The sequence below is a fragment of the Mytilus galloprovincialis genome, chromosome 3, assembly GCF_965363235.1.
Source record: "Mytilus galloprovincialis chromosome 3, xbMytGall1.hap1.1, whole genome shotgun sequence".
Lineage (NCBI taxonomy): Eukaryota > Metazoa > Mollusca > Bivalvia > Mytilida > Mytilidae > Mytilus > Mytilus galloprovincialis.
Window position 1 is genome coordinate 96,307,043 of NC_134840.1, and position 21,118 is coordinate 96,328,160.

Below are 21,118 nucleotides of genomic sequence, written 5' to 3' on the forward strand. Positions count from 1 at the left end.
CGTATGTCTTGCTACCTCGAACCTAAGTATATAGTCAACAAAGATAGCCGATCGTACGCGTTTATCAATAATTATTTTATAAAGAACATGTACCCTAGTCAAACACAAAAATAACCAATTTATTAAACTTATCTGCTTACAGTAAATAAGATCATCAACATTTTTTTCATCTTTTGTATACCTCTTTTATTATACATATTAAATCAAGCAATAAATCACGCGTCTAGATGATGACTATGTTGTAAAGTATACATGTACGTTATGTCTTTAGAGAACGATCATTTAACCACAAAATGGGGTTATGTTTTATTACTAAACAAATATTCTGATTCTCAAATTGACAAAAAAGAATATTTTGTTCCAGCAGAGGACAAAGAAAAATATTCTGAACCAAGAATTCCCCATTCCTGATGGTGTTAGATGCTAAGAAAAAAATTTGATTGGTAGAGTTGAAAAATTGAATACAATTTTTTTTACGAGAAAAAAATATCTGACTCAAACAAAAACCAAACCCAAACGCCTTGAAGTTAAATGGTTGCTCCCTTGCTGTCCTAACTGGTTTCCCTTTGTACCCTTTTAAATTGCCCTTTCCTTAAGTTATGTATCGTGCAATTGGAAATTGTAACTATAACACGTCTAATAAGTAAAATCACAAAAATACTGAACATAGAGGAAACTCAATTCGGAAAGTCCATAATGACATGGCAAAATTAAAATACAAAACGCATCAAAAACGAATGGACAAGAACTGTCATATTCCTGACTTGGTACAGGCATTTTCAAATGTAGAAAATGGTGGTTTAACCCTGGTTCAATAGCGCTAACCCTCTCACTTTGATGACAGTCTCATCAAATTCCGTTATAGTTACAATGATGTGTTAACTAAACAGACACAATAAATAAAATAGTCAAAATATGGGAACAGCAGTCATCATCGTGTAACAATTTTAAAAGGGAACAATTTAACAAAAACATCTATCTACAAACAAATTCATTGATTTGCGTGTCTGACGTCAGAAAATTTTATACGGCACATATGTTTGTCGTTCAATGTACATACAAACAATTTTTATAATTTCACATATGCAATGTTAGCATACAGGGTTAAAAAATCAACAGGATGTAAGAATAAATTTCAGAAATAGACCGAGATTTAAAATAGTCCAAAAGATATATATAGAATTTATAAGAATCCACAAATAGCTTATTCCACTACGCGATTGAATAATTTTGACGTTTATGGTTCAACGCATTTTGTCATTCATAATAGAAATTTATCATAATGACATGAAATCGAACAATATCATACTGACGGGATCTTATAAAGTACAGAGTCACGTTATAAGAACCAAAGAAACACAAAAAGTTGCATATACAAAACACACCACCAAAAAATGAAAGACAATACAAACACATTGACGGGATGTATAAGTACCGAGCCACGTCAATTATTGCATAAAACCATCCAACAGAAAAAGTAATATTATTAATAGAACAAATACAAATGAAAGAACAATAAAAGACGTTGTTAAGATGATAAACAATATCAGTACGCAGAATCTTTAAATCAAGATCATCATGTATTATTTGTGAAGTTGATACGGAATATTTATCAACAAGGTCTTGGTTCCTTCCGATAAACTTTTTTAGTAAAAGGACGAGACGTTCTTTGACATACCCCTGGATCATCAACTTTCTCCTCAGACACTGATGACGTTTTACAAAGTCTGAGAATGAGCTGCAAGCTCTTGAATATCGAATAAGTTGGGAAATATATATCCCATATGCAGGTAAAGTTGGTATATTGCTACTAAGTTGGGGAAAATTTATTAATTCAAAATTAAAATCGTCTCGTTTGTCATAGATTCTGGTACTGAGATGACTGTGTAAGTAAAATTCGAGATATCAGTCTAAAAATGAAGCGGAGGAAGCCGTGTCTGTTGTTTCTTTAATTTCTAGTTCTGGGGGATATATTAATGGAACCCTATCAGAAAAGTTCGGATTGTTTATGGAAAGAACATCATCAATATATCTGAAAGTCAAATTAAATAATCTGGCTTCTTTGATCCTCTTGTTTTTGACAAGTGTCTGGAGGAACTCCGATTCATATGAAAATAAGAAGAGGTCGACAAGAAGAGGCGCACAGTTTGTTCCCATAGGAATGCCGACAATTTGTTGGAAAAGTCTACCTCCAAACTCAACAAATATGTTGTCGATAAGAAACTCCAGCATACTGACCACTTGTTCTTCTGTGTAGCATGTTTAACCTTCTCGTTTGTTACTATTAACGAAATATGCCTTATGAAATCCCAAAGTAATAAATTTATAGCGTATGCTACCATGTTTATGTTGAAAGGCATTGTGGATGATTTCTTTTAGGCGATTTTTCAATTTCAATTGGGAATGGTGGTATTCAGGGTTGAAAAATCAAAAGTTTTGATAGAACTAATTTCAGAAAAAGACCGAGATTTAAAATTGTCTAGAAGTTCTTTAGAATTTTTAAGAATCCACATATGGTTAATACCACTACGCGAGTAAACAGTTTCACAGTATTTCTGAAGACCCTCTTTCACTGCGGACAGAACTTTAGTCATTATAATGGACGATTCTTTAGAGGAACACGAAGATGAGCCAGCAATATACCGTTGTTTGTACGGAATTTTTGAAGCTTTGGTATCCAATACAAACAAGGTAATCCTCCGATTTGGTGTTCAATGTAATGTTTATTGAAGCCATGAAGGACTTATGATTTGCTAAAATCTCATCCTTGTCAAATGATATGTCTTTGTATGTGTGATTACCTGAGTGCTCCTATATACTCAATTCCTTTACAAAACATTCGTTGTAATACAATTTACTAAATTATAATCCTGGTACCTTTGATAACTATTTACATACAAAGACAATATTATTTGAAGCTTTGTCCGCAGGAACAACAACATACTTATCATGAAGACATGATAGACATTTCATGGCCTCTTTGTCTCTGAAAACGGACTTTGGTCGATCGTTCACAAAGTTTTTCAACTTGTGAATGCGACGTTTATTAATTATATTATAAAGTTTAATTTCCTTTCAGTCGCTGTAATCTGTATTTCGCAATATAAAAGTGTGCATGTTGCAGTATCAAATAGACTGTGGTGTATCGTGTAACCACTTTTTTGTTGTGTTTTATTGAAACGTGTTATTTTACTTTTATTTCTCTGGAGGTATTCAAGCTTTATAGCATGGTGTTTATACAAGTATTTTTTATATGAACTTTATAATATTCCTACACATTTTTGTTATGACAATCATGATATTTTATCAAAGAACTAGTCTGTCAACCTTACTATTTGATTTTTAACAGGTAATTGTAACCGGTTAGAAGTTTGCAATACTTTTGTAAACATTTGCTCAACATTTTTATACACGAATTTTTATACCCTAATCTTTAATTTTACAAATTCTGCTCATATATTGTGCTATTTCTGTTGTACTTTAAATTAGGTTTTTTAATACTATTTTTTTCCATTTAGAAAAACAAGCGAACATTATATTTTAAGAGCCGTTGCAACTTACAAAGTAGCATACGATACTGTTATATAAAATTAGTACTGCAACTGACATCGAAAAAGACGCTTAGTTAACGAGATTAATGGTCCGGAATAACACACGGCTGCAAATTGTTTTAAATGATAGAATAATATCTATATTTTAATTTCCGTCGGGTCGTAAAAAGTTTCTATGGTCACATTTTTGTATTTTATCCCTTTAATGGGGGTACCCCACAATTTACGGTTTTGGGTAGTTACCTTAAAATCCAAAAATATATTTTTTGGTTAAATTTCCCGCTATTTTCGTAAATATTTTCTATGCACATATCATCAAGGATCATCGGAATGAAGACATAAATATAATACCATCTCCAAGTAAAACTTTCAAACTTAAAGTTAGCTGTTTTTTAGGTAGAAATTTAACGCGTTTTTCTTTGAAAACGAGAAAACATATGCATGATTCAAAAATAGTATTTGACATTTGAGAGGACAAAACATATTATTGCAATACTGCATGCAAATTTTGTTGGGCAAATTCCAAACAATTTTGTCAAAAACTCAAAAATAAAAACATCATCTGTACCTTTTTTAATTACGGAAATTTCCTATCCGTCAATCAGCTCCACCATTTATTTTTTCCTTCACCATCAATTTGATAGTTTCGATGTGATTATGTAGATTTTGTAGGAGAAGTTAATTTATTTTTAAGTGATTTGAATATATATAGTAGTTCTTTCGTGTATTTTCTGTAAATAAGTTATATTTTTGTTAATAAAATTTTGACTTCATATAAAAGTTATCCAAATCCTTCGGATAAGAGGTTTTTCCGGATAATGACTATAGTTGACATTGTGTGAAAATACATTGTATGTCAATGTTTAACCTCAGAGCAATTAATATGCATGCAAGTGGTCAGGGGAAAAGTACTATTGAAGATTCGCAGAGATTTGGTGTGTGACAAGGTGATGCTAAAACCAACTTCTCTTAATATTCTGCTTTCCGTGGGCGAATCATCAGTGATGTTATGAGACTTGCACCAGAAGGCAAAAATGGTGAGTCTTTAAATTAGATTGATTGATTGATTGTTGGTTGCTTAACGTCCAGTGACAAATATTTCATGCATGTTCAGGACGAGAACAAGTTAACAATAAAAACAATAGGTAGGTTTTGTCATAATAAAGGCCATTCGGGATGATGATCGGGAAAATTTAGACTGCCACTGGAAAATGATGGTATATTGGATTGGGACAGAAATTTTCCATTGCAACAGGCCACCTTCGGACTCCTCAAAGAGTTGATGCAAGGGTTTTAACATGCAAAGAACGTGACACTCCCTTTACACGAGGCATCGGACTTAACGTCCCCATTCTGACCGGACGTGACTGCGAACTTGATACATCCCGCACAGCCAAACGGACGCCCCACTTCGTTTTACTGCCGGTCGAGAGAAGACCAAGTGACCACATTTCGTTTCCCCAGTCACCCTTGGGGAACTTTAAATTAGAAACAACAGAAATCCATACATGTGATCAAACTGATCGACATGTATCCTCACAACCTGACACTTATATACGATCTCGCGCTCAGTTTCTTCCTTGTAGTTTGGATATGAAAACAGGGTTTTTGTGTAAAAGACAAACCTTTTAAAAACAAACCAGAAAACTACGCAAAACTGAGTCCTCTAAACGTGTTGACAGTCTTTTAAGTTGTGCTTATTAATATGAGTAATCATTTATCCATGCATAACCAAGTACTTATTGAAGTCAACACCTGTGCAATTAAGTAAAACGGTTACTGAAAATTAGAATTTGAACTTGCTGTCAGTTCATTAATAACGATTGTTAGTGATGTGATTTGTTCTTCCATAAAAAAAAAAAAGCCTTTCTCATGTAGCACATCCTCTATATATACCGATCAATTTTACCCAAGATTGTCTCTGATGCTTACCAAACTGCCAAACTCCAGAACTACATGTAACTAGATATTGTGACACCTTACAATTCAGACACAGTGGGGCCAAGGGATATGAAATAAAGAGTTTAGCTCTGAACTCAATTTAGGGGATGCCATATCTGCTGCAGGAAAATTGAAGTCTATGTTAAGACTTTCAGAATTACACCAAGGTGTGTCTGAAAATATTAAGGATACATTAAAAGAAGAACAATTACTTCACCCTGCCACCAGTGCTCTTATGAGCTATGTCCTCGTTTTGGTATTTCTATGGAAATGCATAGCTTGTTAATAGATATCGGAAGATGTGGTATGAGTGCCAATGATACAACACACCATCCAAGTCACAATTTATAAAAGTAAACCATTATAGGTCACGGTCCGGTCTTCGACACGGAGCCTAGGCTCAAAAGTTCATTTGTTAGTTAATTGATAAAAATAACACAAAGGCGCTTCTGAACCGTATATTGTCCCTAAAGATAACAAAAATTCGTAAATGGATGGCTATTACAAAATCAATCGTTTCTGTAGCAACATTCGCCCCCATTACATTTTGGATTGGCAGTGCAGATACATCATGCATATGCATATGGGAATATGGGTCACTAACATTGATCGAAACTTTGTACTCACATTTCTTTTGTGTTTCCTATGCAAAGGTAAGACTATATCTGACGAGTTTGACCGAATCATGACGGTATTTACGCTCCAGATAGCATTTGTACTCAAAAACTGTGTTTGCTTTGAACAAACTCTGTCCTACGACGAACTTGTTCTTATAAAAAAGGGAAGTGTCTTGTAATGCTAATACGCGTACTGAATCCACATATGATGACTAAGAGATTGATTCATGTCCCTATTTTATGAATACTTGAGCTATTGTGTGTCACTTTTAAAAGTTATATAAGGACCATGACTGATTTTGAATTACAACATTAGAAAATTGGCATTGCATTGTATACTTTTTCATCCTTCCCTTAAAAAATTAATGAGTTAACTTTTTTACCAGGATTATCCCATTAAAAAAATGTTCATGCACCAAACTGACTTTGTTTTACACTCATTTTTTTTTCAACCTCGCATTCGCCTCGTGTGACTATAGTATATTTTGTGTTATAACAGCCCTGTCTAGACTTTGCAAATACACAATATGTGTTTATCTATAACTAGATACTAATTTTCACAAAATACACAACCTTTAAGATGCAAAATTAAAAACACTGTTTCAGCGCTTGAATTTTGTTTTTTTCAAAGATAGAAAAAATATTGAAATAATTTGATAAACTGGTGTTTTATACTTTAGAAAATAATTCTGTAATATACTATAGTGAAATACTATACACAATATGAAAGTTTATGGATGTGAAAAGGTCAAGGCCACTTCTTCTTTTGCTATGTCTTAAATGGAAAAAAAGCAGAAGGTTCCAAATCAACGCCATTTTTTAATGGCAGCTTTTCATATAAGTAGTCAAATTTGTCGTTTTAACATCGTTTATACCATATGCTTATGATTGAATCGTTTTTGTAGCATTCTATTGAATAAATATCAGAATATTTCTCCTTTTCGTCCTTGTGGTTGAAATGTTGATATTTTTAGGTCTGACCTTTGACCTCAATTTCACAAAATTGTGACCACTCTGGATTTTTACGACCCAACTTTTCTTATTATACACGTTTTTCTCTTTCCATCGATATACAATTTAGGTTTGTGTTCTTCCGGACCATTAAAGTTTTAAAAAATGAACTCTGGTTGCAGTACTAAATGTTAAATAAACTCATTATAGATTAAATGATGTAAATTGTGTATTCGCACCAGACGCGCGTTTCGTCTACAAACGACTCATCAGTGACGTTCGTATGAAAATAAGTTAAAAGGCCAAATAATGTACGAAGTTTAAGAAAACTGAGGATCAAAATTCCTTATCGTTTTGCAACGTTAAACCATTGTATCATAAAAGAAAGATGTTATCACATCAAATACCTTTGCATCCATATCAGACAATAGTCTTATTAAAAGTTTACATTTACTTTTTTTATCTACTCCGGAACACTGCAATACTCGGCATACATGTGTCAGTCGTCTACGGTGCTGATAACAGCAATTTTCATTTTGGTAAGAACGATAAAATCATTTAGACGTAATGACCATGGTACTTAGGTTTTCATTACAAGGCAGAACTTAATCTTTCAACTTCTTTTTAGCTCACCTGGCCCGAAGGGCCAAGTGAGCTTTTCTCATCACCTTGCGTCCAGCGTAGTCGTCGTCGTCGTCGTCGTCCGTCGTCGTTAACTTTTACAAAAATCTTCTCCTCTGAAACTACTGGGCCAAATTATCTGATGACCCGGCCAACAAACTAAGATGGTCGCCATGTCTAAAAATAGAACATAGGGGTAAAATGTAGATTTTGGCTTATATCTCTGAAACCAAAGCATTCAGAGCAAATCTGACGTTGGGTAAAATTGTTTTTCAGGTCAAGATCTATTTGTTCTGAAATGTTCAGATGAATCGGACAACCCGTTGTTGGGTTGCTGCCTCTCAATTGGTAATTTTAAGGAAATTTTGCCGTTTTTGGTTATTATCTTGAATATTATTATAGATAGAGGTAAACTGTGAACAGTAATAATGTTCAGCAAAGTAAGATCTACAAATAAGTCCAACTATCAAAATGGTCAATTGACCACTGAAGGAGTTATTGCCCTTTATTGTCAATTTTTAACAATTTTTCGTAAAAAAAAAATCTTCTTCTCTAAAACTACTAAGGCAAATTTAACCAAACTTGTCCACAATCATCATTAGGGTATGTAGTTTAAAAAATGTGTCCGTTGACCCAGCCAGCCAACCAAGATGGCCGCCGTGTCTAAAAATAGAACATAGTGGTAAAATATAGATTTTGGCTTATAGCTCAAATATATTAGGGTATCTAGTTTTAATATATAACTTATAGAGCAAATCTGACATGGGTTAAAATTGTTTATCAAGTCAAGATCTTTCTGCCCTGAAATTTTCAGATGAATCGGACAACCTGTTGTTGGGTTGCTACCCCTTAATTGGTAATTTTAAGGAAATTTTGCCGTTTTTGGTTATTGTCTTGAATATTATTATAAATAGAGATAAACTGTAAATGACCAAAATAGTGTGTTGACCCCTTCAGCATTTATTGCCCTGTATAGTCAATTTTACCAATTTTTCGTAAATTTTTGTAATCTATTACAAAAATCTTCTCCTCTGAAACCATTAAGACAAAATGAAACCAAACTTGTACACAATCATCAAAAGAGTATCAAGTTTAAAATGTGTCCGATGACCCTGCCCGCGAACTAAGATGGCAGACATAGCTAAAAATAGTACATAGGGTATAATGCAGTTTTTGGTTTATATCTCTGAAACTGAAGCAAATCTGACAAAAATGTTCATCAGATTTAGATATATCTGCCCTGAAATTTTCAGACAAATCCGACAACCAGTTGTTGGGTTTCTGCCCCTGAGTTAGTAAATTTATGGACATTTTGCAGTTTTTTGCTATTATCTTAGATATTATTATAGTATCTAATGATATCTTATAGTATACATTATAATTTTAACCTTATTTTACATGATTTCGAAAGCATAAGTAAATACAGGTGAGCGACACAGGCTCTTTAGAGTCTCTAGTTGACATCTTTTTATAAGGCCTCTCTATTTTTTTGTCAATTTAATATATTAATTTTATTATAAATGCTGTGTTACTAATTGGAGTTTATTTGTTGTTACTGTAATTACAAATGTGCACATGTGATAATTTACTGGAAGATATACGCTGAACATTTTTAAATTTTGTAACGATATTATCTTCCGTATTAGCAATTGTTTCCTAATTTTATATCTTTGTATATTTCATAGTTTAATAAATTTTTCGCTTATTTTCTAACTTTTAAATACATATTTCTTTATTTCTAAGAGAAACATTATTAGTTACATAGTGTGCTAGTGACCTAATACGGTATATATATGGGGTCAGTAAATTCCATATGTGATGAGAGCGAAGTTTGAATCCCCATATGGAATTTACTGAATCCCTATATGGAGTTTACTGACCCCATATATATCATATCACGTCACTAGCATAATATGTAACGAATTTATCTTACCGACTATCTTAACGTGTGAAATTTAGACTTAGAAATTGACCTATAAAATGAGCATGTCTTCAATACTGTTAGTATTAAGAAACTTCTTCCACTGATCCTACAAAAACAGATGTAAACTATAACAACTGGTAAGGTTTAAATGTGTTTTATGAATTTATTTCCATCATAATCATCAATTTCTTCGTCTGTTGAAGCATTTTAGATTTTTTTCTCAGTACCGTTTTGTTATTTTAAAGGGACGTAACACCACTACTAATCGTGTATGAAATAAGCCCCGCCTCCCTTCTTACCTAATATGGAATATAAAGGGACGTAACACCACTACTAATCGTGTATTAAATAAGCCCCGCCTCCCTACTAACCTAATATCAAATATACACGGTTTGAACGCGGACGCTTTTAACCAATCATATTCCTAGAAATGTATAGGATGTACGATAAATATGCATAAACGAACTCTTGCATGATTGTTAATGTATTTTCATTTTTGCTAATCTAATTAAAGATAAGATACATTTGAATTCATGGGCAGATTATTTTTCAGTAATAAAATTAATTATCCGTATTTGCATAATCGTTCGACACCGCCATACTAGAAAAAAAATCACTTTCAAACAACTATAAAACAAGGTTCAATCCACCATTCTCTACATTTGAAAATGCCTGTACCAAGTCAGAAATATAACAGTTGTTATGTCCATCCGTTTCGTGTTTTTTCATTTTTGCAATTTGATTAAGGACTTTCCGTTTTGAATTTTCCCCTGAGTTCAGTATTTGTGTGATTTGACTTCTTTTTTGTATAATTAAATTTATCCATTTTCTTAACTCAAGAACAGTAATATTCAGCTTAGATGCTATTTTCGACGTTTGATGATATCATTGGGACTAAAACACTTTAAATGGCTTTCAAACTCGACAGGCCCTTTTAAAAAAAATATGTTTCATATAATAAAAACGGTACTAATTTTATGCTCAAAATGTGCTTTTTGACAAAAAATGTCCTTGAGTGTTCTCGGGGCAAAATATTTGTAAAGAACAATTACGGATTGTTGCAAAGAAATGATTATTGTGCGTTTGTTAACGTTAACATCTAAATCGTGCCGGTTTTCACCAATACTAGTTTCCTTGTTAATAATTATTTGTATTTCAGAACCTTTTATTTACTATAATCAACGGCTGTCTCAAATGTGTCTAAACAGTCAACTGGACTGCGCAACTGACCAAAGTTTTTAACCACATCTATAAGTTTGATTTTGAATTGTTTTCATGATTCATGACAACTGTGGTACAACTGTAGATGCAAATTACGTATGACTGATGATTTTACAAGTTGATTCCTTTGAAATTGATTTGGATGGTACAATTGTAGACACTGATTTCTTTTTTAATAAGATGATTCCAATAGCCAAAAGAGTAGATAGTCCTATCACTGCTCCGATTATAATGTACGTGTCGTTGGAACCATCTGTAATACAATACAACATTAAGATAGCAATATCATTCATGATACACAAAATTTAAAGGAATTGAGAGCATTTTGAGCTATACTAGTCAACAAAAGAAACGATGCACGACTTTTGAATAAAATTTATCAAATAGTACTAAATATAAAACAAAAAATTATACACTATTTGAAAACGCTTTCATTTGGAATCTATGCATATATGATACTGAATATCAAAACCTGTTGGAACGTAACTAAATTCCGTGTAAACGATCATAGGGTGGAAATTATTTTTGCGGAAAGTTGGATAAAAAAACGACACACAAGTTTCTAAGTACTTAATGAATTTTCAAATTTGTTTAAAATATTGAAAATGCTAATCAAGTTATGTTCATGTTGTAACTAATGGGTTAAAATGTCGTTTATTTAAATTTTTGGTAAAAAAAGTGTGTTTTTTTAAATCTCAAAAAATGCAAACAAAAATTAAAATTATTTTCGTCGCAAATCAATGCTTTAGATATAAAAACAGCACACTGTAAATTTAGAACCTTTCGGATTAGTTTTAAGATTGTTACTATTCCGTTTTACGAATTTCACTTTACACTACTGTCTATGGTAAATCTATTGATAATTTATACATTTTAACGATTTCTTAGGGCCAAACTTTGCTTTATAAGAAACTGTATGATTTTTAAAAACGATTCGATGGCAAACATTGTCTTTACCTTTAAATGATAGGTTGGCATCATGATCATTATTTGGAACTTCTACTTTTAAAATTGTCGTTTTGTGTAAATTTTGTCAAAAAAATCAAATTTCATCAAATGATGTCATGAAAGCCAAAAGAAATTTTTTTAAACGGATTTACATTTCCATAGTTATTAAGTATTACTACCTTCAATATTGGTCCTATAAACGGAAAACTTCATCTTTAATTTGGAGAAAAAGTCGTGTATCGTTTCTTTTGTTGACTAGTATTTTATATTCTAAAATATTTGACGTCATTCTAATCAAAACATAATTAATACATTCACTGTTAATGAAAAACAATGACAAAATGTGTTTTTGCTAAGTTAGTTGCTTTGATTATTATACGACGGTGCAATGTTGTTTTTCGTAAATACACTGGGTAAGGAAACAAATCGTGATAATATAGTTTCCTGATTATTTCTAAACGTATTATATATTTCTGTTTAAATTAAATTGGTTACCTTTCATTTAACGCAAATATCAGTCTGTAAGATTAAAAAAAAACTATTTGCTTCAACATACTTAACATTAAAAACTCTCATTCATTCTTGCAAATTCCAATTATTTCTTAAGTGAAACATTTGTTCTCATAAAATATGTTATCTGTGATCTGCATATGCAAAAAACTGTTCATGATTTTTGTATTTGCCAATGAAATATTTAACAAATTAAATACAATCAAATATCGTTTAGAACACATCATTTTTTAATAGAGTTAAATAACAATAATTGGAAATTAAAATTTCTTATAAATAAAAGGATAAGACAATATTTAACAATTAAAACCAAGGAGTAAACAAAGACTCACAAAACCAAAGGACATTTACATCAACAGTTATAAATAATAATTAAGAAACAACACGAACTCCACTAAAAACCGGGAGTGAAATCAGGTGCTCCGGAAGGGTAAACATTTCCTGCACCGTATACGGCACCCGTCGTGTTATTTCTTTGTTCAGTTCGGTAATGATGAAAGGTTATTATGACTGAGGAAGAATATCAGATATGATTTCTGACACACTTTTGTCATAATGGCCAATCAGCTCGTGATTGCGACCGTAAAATTTCTTGAGAAATGACCTTAATTTAAAACGTCAAATGAAGGTTTCTGACATTAAAGAATATCACAAACAAAATAAAATATAGTTATTCCTATCAAAGGACAAAATGTTTTCGGTGAACGGTATATCCTTCGCTAATTTTAAGAAATATTCGATCAATAAATTCTGCTGTTTTTTGTTGGTATTTTTAAGATCTTACGCATTCTTTCTGATATTTTCAAAATTTTACAAAAAACATTTAGAATGTCTAGCAATGACCTGTCCGATAAAGATAAAAGCTATGTTTTGACGTTTTTTTCAGTTTTAGGTAAAAGCAATGTAATGTCCCGTAGGTTAGTAGATTCTGAAACGACGAATTACCTGGGAAATAGAAATTTCAACAAAATTGTTATATCACAAATAAACTTACCATTTTGATTTATTCTTTGCTTGTCCGTTAACACTGTCAAATAAATCATTTCTATTTTAAAACTAATTAACATAATATTTTACTTAACGTCAGCTCCTAGCACTTAAGTACTGCAACCGAGAACTGTTTATAAAATGTTTGTTTTTCGAACTAGTTTGATCAGGAGTCGAAAATGTTATAACAAATTCTGTTAAATTAGGTCCATAGAATGTAATTCGTAGGAACATTTAAGATTTGAGAATAATCGAAAATATAAACGCGACTAAAATCATCTGTCCTACAAGTGGCTAGCTCGTACGGCTGTTTGACTTTTAAATGTAAAATTTCCTTTTTTTAGTATTGTTATTTGAAAGGTATGGTCAATTTACCCCATTTGTTTTTTTTTGTTTTTTTTACGTTATCATACATTACCCCAATTTTGGGTGGGGTTCGTGTTGCTTAGTCTTTAATTTTCAATGTTGTGTAAGGTGTACTAATATTTGTCTGTTTGTCTTTTTCTTTTCTAGCCATGGCGTTGTCAGTTTATTTTCGATCAATGAGTTTGACTGTCCCTCTGGTATCTTTCGCCCCTCTTTTAGGTATAAAATACACATATAACATCAAATTCAAAAAGTTGTCAAAACCTGTAATGCTTATTACAAACTTATTTGTTAAACCAGACAAATGCAACTCACATTAAAACTGTACTTACATTGATTGTCACCAAGATATGGATCTGTCTCAGTACCATACAACGTAATGCTCCATTCTTTCACAATAACTGTACGTACACAATAAAGAATTACATTGTATAACGTAATGTGTTATTATGCACCATGTTAAACTTCCTTCTTTTGTTTTCATTTACACTTAATTAAAGTTTTACTTATAAGTAACGAAGAAATTATCAAAACGTAGCTTTTGAACAATAAACAATGGTTAATAAATCACTGAGACTCAATCTTTATGATAATACATGAAAATGAGGTCAGTGGAACCCATGCGTACGGACAAATATATTAACTTAATATGAATTAAATTAACAAAATAAAAAACTTCAAAGAAAACTCAAAACGGATTTCGTTCCCAGGAAAACTCAGACGTAAAGTACCTTATCCAAAGGCAAAATCAAAAGCTAAACGTATCAAACGAATGAAAAACAAATGGCATATTTCTTACTTGGTATAGACATTCCATTATGTAGAAATTGTGGATTCAGCCTTGATTGAAATCGAGATAAGACTCTCAATTGTATATCAGTCGCATATAATTCCATCTTATTGACAACAATAAGTAGGCACAACTTCAAGACGTTATAATTCAAAAATATCAGTAGTCAATATTTTGTTATATTCTTAATCACAAAAACAATTAATAAATGTGTCAAAAAAGAAAGACTAAATGTCGAAAAAAAGTAAAATCACAAAAATACTGAACTCCGAGGAAAATTGAAATTGAAAAGTCCCTTATCAACTGGCAAAATCAAACGCTCAAACACATCAAACGAATGGACAATAACTGTTATATTTCTGACTTGGTAAAGGCATTTTCTAAGTAAAAAATGGCGGATTAATCCTGGTTTTATAGCTAGCTAAACCTCTCAACTGTATGATAGTTGCAGTAAATTCTATTATATTGACAACGATGTGTGAAAAAAACAAACAGACACAATAGGTAAAAATGTCCAAAAATATGAAAACAGGTGTCAACATTGCGTTATTATTTTAATCACTATAAAAATAAACAAATAGACACTCTATAGACAATGCACATAAGCACATAGAAATAAAAGACAATATACAATAGAAATGGCGGGATGTACGAATACCAAGCCACGATAAAAGGATATTACCCAAACTGGACTGAACAGTAAAGGTTTAAAATACACACAGGTTAAAGTTTTTTGTCAAGGTAGTTTTTGATGCAGTTGAAGTCCAATGAACTTTTATCCCAATTTCACGGTCCACTGAACAAAGAAAAAGATAGCGCGAAGCTCATGTTAAAGTTTTGGTTAAAGTTTTTGGTCAAGGTAGATTTTGATGAAGTTGAAGTCCAATAAACTTGAAACTTAATACACATGATCCCTACTATATGATCTTTCTAATTTTAATGCCAAATTAAAGTATTAACCACAATTTCACGGTCCATTGAACATTCAAAATGATAGTGCGAGTGGGTCTCCGTGTACTATGGACACATTCTTGTTACTTATTGTTTCTGTTTGGGTTTTTTTCACGAGTCGTTGTCAATATAATTGAATTTGATGCGACTTTCATACAAGTTAGGGGTTTAGCTAGCTATAAAACCAGGTTCAATCGATCATTCCCTCCATAAGGAAATGCCTGTAAAAAGTGCGGAATATGACAGATATTATCCATTCGTTTGATGTGTTTGAGCTTTTGATTTTGCCATTTGATTAGGAACTTTCCTTATTGAACTTTCCTCGGAGTTCAGTATTTTTGGGATTTTACTGACTACTTTAACAATGCAGGATAACCATTCATGTTATGTCTTGCCGTACCCCAACGAGAGAAAAATTACAATTTGAAGTAGAACTGATTATCATTATCAATACTAGTAATTGTAAATACCTGCTGAAAAGCCATGATGGGACCGGAATAACAATTCCCACGTTCCATTTGGATCCTCTCCCCAATAATGAACGGACATATACGTCCATGACAGATCCCCTCTATCGTAATATACGAAGGAGTCGAAAGGCCTATACGTAAGTATGTGGCTTGTCGTTCCACTCGGTGATTTCAAATATATTTCAGTGTCACCACGGTATCTTGAGAACGAGAATTCTACATAGACTGTCACGTGTTCTAGAAAATTAATGTTACAGTCTTCATCATAATGAAACTCTAGTGAAACTGTCGAAAATGCTGATCCTTTTGTTCCTCTACAATTACAAATATATAACATTACCTGCTGTTTTATACTCAGGAATTTACAAACACAAGTGGTATTACTTGCGTCAGTAAATAAAACATATTTCACCATGCAGGCCACTACATTCGATGATCTATGATTAGGTAGTGCCATGCTCTGTGTCCGTTAAAGGGAAACTTCGCAAAAAAATCAAAAATTGATATCATGTTCATTCTGTATAAAAATGCTCAAATTCATAGATATTTAAAGTTTTATTCCGCTAGATAAGCGATCACCATCGATTTTAAATTTAGAGTATCAATTCTCTGCGTTCGGCCATTTTGTCTTCTTTCTCGATTAATAACAACGATATGTCTATAAACCACAAAGGAACAAAACGACAGTAACCGATGTAGTCGTAATTGCGTGTCGATATCTTGTCACTCATACGGTTGTTTTATCCGACTAAATAACTTGATACGGAAAATATTCTTATTTTTTTTTTAATTACCATGGTCTGTTGTTTTTAAACTGTTAATATTGGAATTAGGTAAAAAGTCAAAGTTGAAATCATAAATAAGTGTTCCGTGAAAATTGTTTTCGAAAATCTAATTTGTTCATAATTCTTTACAGTAATAAACTTTTTTCAAATAAATTCTGATCTTCCCTCATCTGATCACCAGCATGGCTAAAGGTATTACTTCCAAAGGTATTATGAGCGGTGTGAGGTGACACGTCCAGGTATTCAAGCGATTTCCTGTCGGGCTTGCAAGTTCATGTATCGTTTCACTTCTGCAGGTATTGATCAGTGTACATGGCCGATAACTTATAACTTTCCATTTTGAACTATCAGATGTATAATATACAAGTCTGTCTTACTTGTCATTACTAAACTCATACGCTTGTTTATAAATAAAATTTCTGTTGTAAAGAATATTATTCATAAAAATATAAATAATACCCCAAAAAATAAGATTTGATGAACTTAAAATCTATTTAAATATTTTTTCCAAGGGTGAATTTGGGAAAATGTAATATATACTCGTTGTCAATAGTGAAGGACAGAGTGGAACATACCAGAAATATTGATTTTAAAAAATGAACGCACTTGTCGACGATTCGTTTATACGACTGGGTAGAAAGTTACGGAACTATAGCGCAATTTAAAATATATACATGTATACATTGAACATAAGAAAAACATATATATTTTGAATAAATTGGGATAAAAGTTTTGTAAATAGACTAGTCCACGTATGCCAACAGTATGTAATCATCGAATGTCGATAGACTATTGTATACCAAAAGAAGAAGAAGAAGAGAACCAATTTGATTTAAATACAGGTCGATGTATAACTTGCTTTGGTTCATCGAAGTTGTGGACATAGTAAAATCACAGATTTATATTTCAATAAGATTGTTCTCGAACAAAGGAATGAATTCGTCATCACAATTGTTATATATGCCACTGGACGGACACTAATTATAAAAATAAATTGCTTGTCCGCTAAATAGGGGTATTCTTAGGGATTATGACATTAAATTGGTTCTGTCTTTTTTTTAAACATCATTAAAAAGATGTGTGTCTAAGGTGAACGCCACAAGAACCCTGTAATACTAGTACGAGAGTATAGCATGTAAACATTCCTTCTCAATCATATGGTTGTATTGGAAATCTTTTCATACAGATTGACAACTCATGGTCCGATATGCATGTAATATTTGCCACATGACGCCCATAGTTCTTTCTACCATCATCATCTTATTCTTTAATATTGCTGTTAACATCGATGGTTCACACCCAAACAAAATGGGAGTGATGTACCTTCAGAGCTTCTCCGTGTTATAACTTGTGAATCTTAATATATAGACGAAATTTCGGTATTGAAATGAATCTAATCTCACAAACAGGATGTTTAAATAACTATTTTGAGTAATCCCCTAACGAACCAATATAAACGTATGGCAAGATATAACCATGATTGAAGGAATTTAGTTTTTGTCAGACGCAAGAACTCATCACTATCATAAACGTATACGTATATATGCATGCAGTTTCAAATATCAAGAACAAGCGGTCGATGTCGATAGTCCGTTTTCTAACTGTTCAGAGTTAGACATGTCACTTGTTCATTCTTGGAAGCCTTCATATTCCCCGTCCAACGATTGGAACTCTTTCTGGTTGTGTTGACCATATATGCTTGTATGGTTATTCTGTCGTTTATCTGTACAACTGGTTGCATTTCCTCTCCTTTCCCAACAAACAAACTAACGAAACGCTACTAGTCTGCTTTCTCTGGAGCTCATCCTCAATGGCGCTTATACGTCAGGAAACTTACATGTATACTAATAATAATTGTTTCAAGAACAACGATGTAGGGACGAACTATTCTAATTTCGTCAATATCAGTTATGCATGACTAAAATATAAGTTTTATTACAACAACTGTATTTGGTCTCGAATGTATGTTAACTAATTAATGAGTTTTTATAGACTAGCTTAAATCCTCATCCAAATAATATAATCTATATGTAATAATCGTTTCCTACCACACCGAGATTTAATGCCAAGCGGTAGACATATTTTAGGTACTAATTAAGTAATTAAATGAACAATATTATTGATAACAATAATTAATCATTTATGTGCAAAGATTAAAAAACACCAGTAGTTTTTCTTTATTTGTACGTATTATATTCCTCTTCGGTAGAGTTATCTTCAAATAGTTTCAGATATCAATTAATACATGGGTTTCAAAAGTCTAAATGTAAGTATTCTCGTACATTTTTTTGCCTAATAAAGACAATCAAAATGCTTTGGTAAAGCTATTTCTAATTTCTAAGTTCCCCTTTTTTATGAGACATAAATCAAGGACAAGTCTTAGAGGTGTATATCATTTCATTCAGACACATGAATTAAGTTTCCCGTCTTTAACCGAAAATTGTTTATTTCTTAGTAAATTAATTTATTTGAATTCAAATAAATAATAGCACCAAATATAATTAAATAATTCCACGGCGATCTATTTTCATTTGTCACCAACTTGAATATGTATTTTAAATGTGTGTATTAAATGCTCCCTTGTTTTATAATCCACTAATCCGAATAGACAGTCACACCTGCAAGGTGTGCCCTAGAGGCGTGGTTAACATGATATCGAAGTGCAAATGACAATTTACCTGTCAACAAGCCTTCTACGAGTTTTGCCACAGAACCGTGAATACGCACATCGTATAAACCTAGTCATAGCAGAGACAGTAAAAGGTCAATAAGAGTACACCAACATGTTGTCTTTACAGATTATTGTACTTTAATTTGTTCACCTTATCAGTCCGAAAATGCATTAATTAAAAATAAATTTATAACATTTTGTGTTGTCTAATAAAAAAATAATTTGAATATATACGTTTAACATAGAAAATTTATCTCATGAATATGTACAATTGCACGTCTGTGCGTTTTATCTTCTTATTATCGGCTGGTTATTAGATAAAGCAGAAGTCATCGACGCGCTTACGATTACGTTAAAATATGATTAAAAACCAAGACTTTTAATGATTGTATTTTAAATCCCGGCATGCAAAAACCAGGAGAAAACGTCACGACCTACAGGAAGTTGTTAATATTTTTTCATTGATTATTGAATTTCTCCTTTATTACTGCAATTATAGCGATAAAACTTTGTGAATATATATATTATGTCATAATGAACATATTTAAACCATAAGTAAAAAATCGCGAATTTTCCCTTTAAGGATATTAATTCGTTGTCCTATGATTGGATATGTCATACTCTTTGTCTGTTAAGGAGCTATATTATGTATACTTTGATTGGATAGTGTCATATTCTATGTTCGTTAAGGGTCTGAGTTCTTTTTACTGTGGTTAGGTAGTATTATCCTCCGTGTACGTTAAGGAGGTGGATTCGATATACTTAGATCGTGAAATGTCGTGCTCTTTGTCCGTTTAGGAAATACATTTGATGTTCTGCGATTGGGTAGTGTCATGATCTGTGTCCAGTAAGACGCTTTTGAAAAATATGAAGGTAAAATATTTAATTCTCAGCCTTGAGCTTCCAACCTTCATTTGTTCGACAATTATTGCAGAATGCTTCTATTTGTTGTATATATTTATTTGGTTCGTTCTAAATATGCATGACATTTTTCAATTTCAATTAATATACAAAAACATGTTTTTGTTTAAAAAAATTGTATGTTTTGGTCTAGAACTACAGAACGATTATGCAAACAACAGAAATGAACACAAGACAAAAACTGTCTCAGAATGTTAAAAAAAGTTTTATATGGATTTCAAATCGAAACATTTTCGTCAGATACTAGTACATGGAGGTTGGACACTTCTAAAAAGATTTGTTTAAACATCAAGGTACTTTCTAAGCAAGTTATATAACTCGATATTCTTCAAAACATATAATGTTTACAATTATTTTTTTGTAATAGCTGAAAACCGCGAAAATTTAAATGGCAAAATTATCGTTGTATGAAGCATTTTAAGTTTATATTGGGTTTCATCCAAAATAAGAAGTAGACAAAAAAGGACAAAAAAATGAAGTTACAGAATAATTCAATAGTGCACATACTACTTGAAAATAAATAAAGTAGTTATCAAAGGTACCAGGGTTATAATTTAGTACGCCAGACGCGCGTTTCGTCTACATAAGACTCATCAATGATGCTCATATCAAAATATTTATAAAGCCAAACAAGTACAAAGTTGAAGAGCATTGAGGATCCAACATTCCAAAAAGTTGCGCCAAATACGGTTAAGGTAATCTATGCCTGGGATAAGAAAAAGCGTTTGTATTAAACCGTAGTGGCAGTTGAGTATTTGTAAGTATAAAGACATATACCTACTTCGTATTAAACTGTTCAGGCAGTTTGCAAGTTTCTTGAGCAGGAACCTGAGTCCAGTTAGTTGACAACGTTACCATTTTGTCTGCATCCAAAATTCCGAATGATAGAACCT

General features: G+C 32.1%; 1 protein-coding gene across 1 annotated transcript; it reads right to left on the reverse strand.

Moving 5' to 3' along the window:
- Nucleotides 1-10,743: 10,743 nt before the first annotated feature.
- On the reverse strand, nt 10,744-21,118 carry LOC143066652 (neuroendocrine convertase 2-like). The gene is made up of 5 exons (XM_076239503.1): nt 21,007-21,118; nt 15,849-16,162; nt 13,970-14,038; nt 13,279-13,311; nt 10,744-11,079 (listed from the first exon to the last, which is right to left on the reverse strand). Exons 1-5 carry the CDS (start codon nt 21,081-21,083, stop codon nt 10,919-10,921), a joined length of 654 nt encoding a protein of 217 aa, XP_076095618.1. The 5' UTR covers nt 21,084-21,118; the 3' UTR covers nt 10,744-10,918.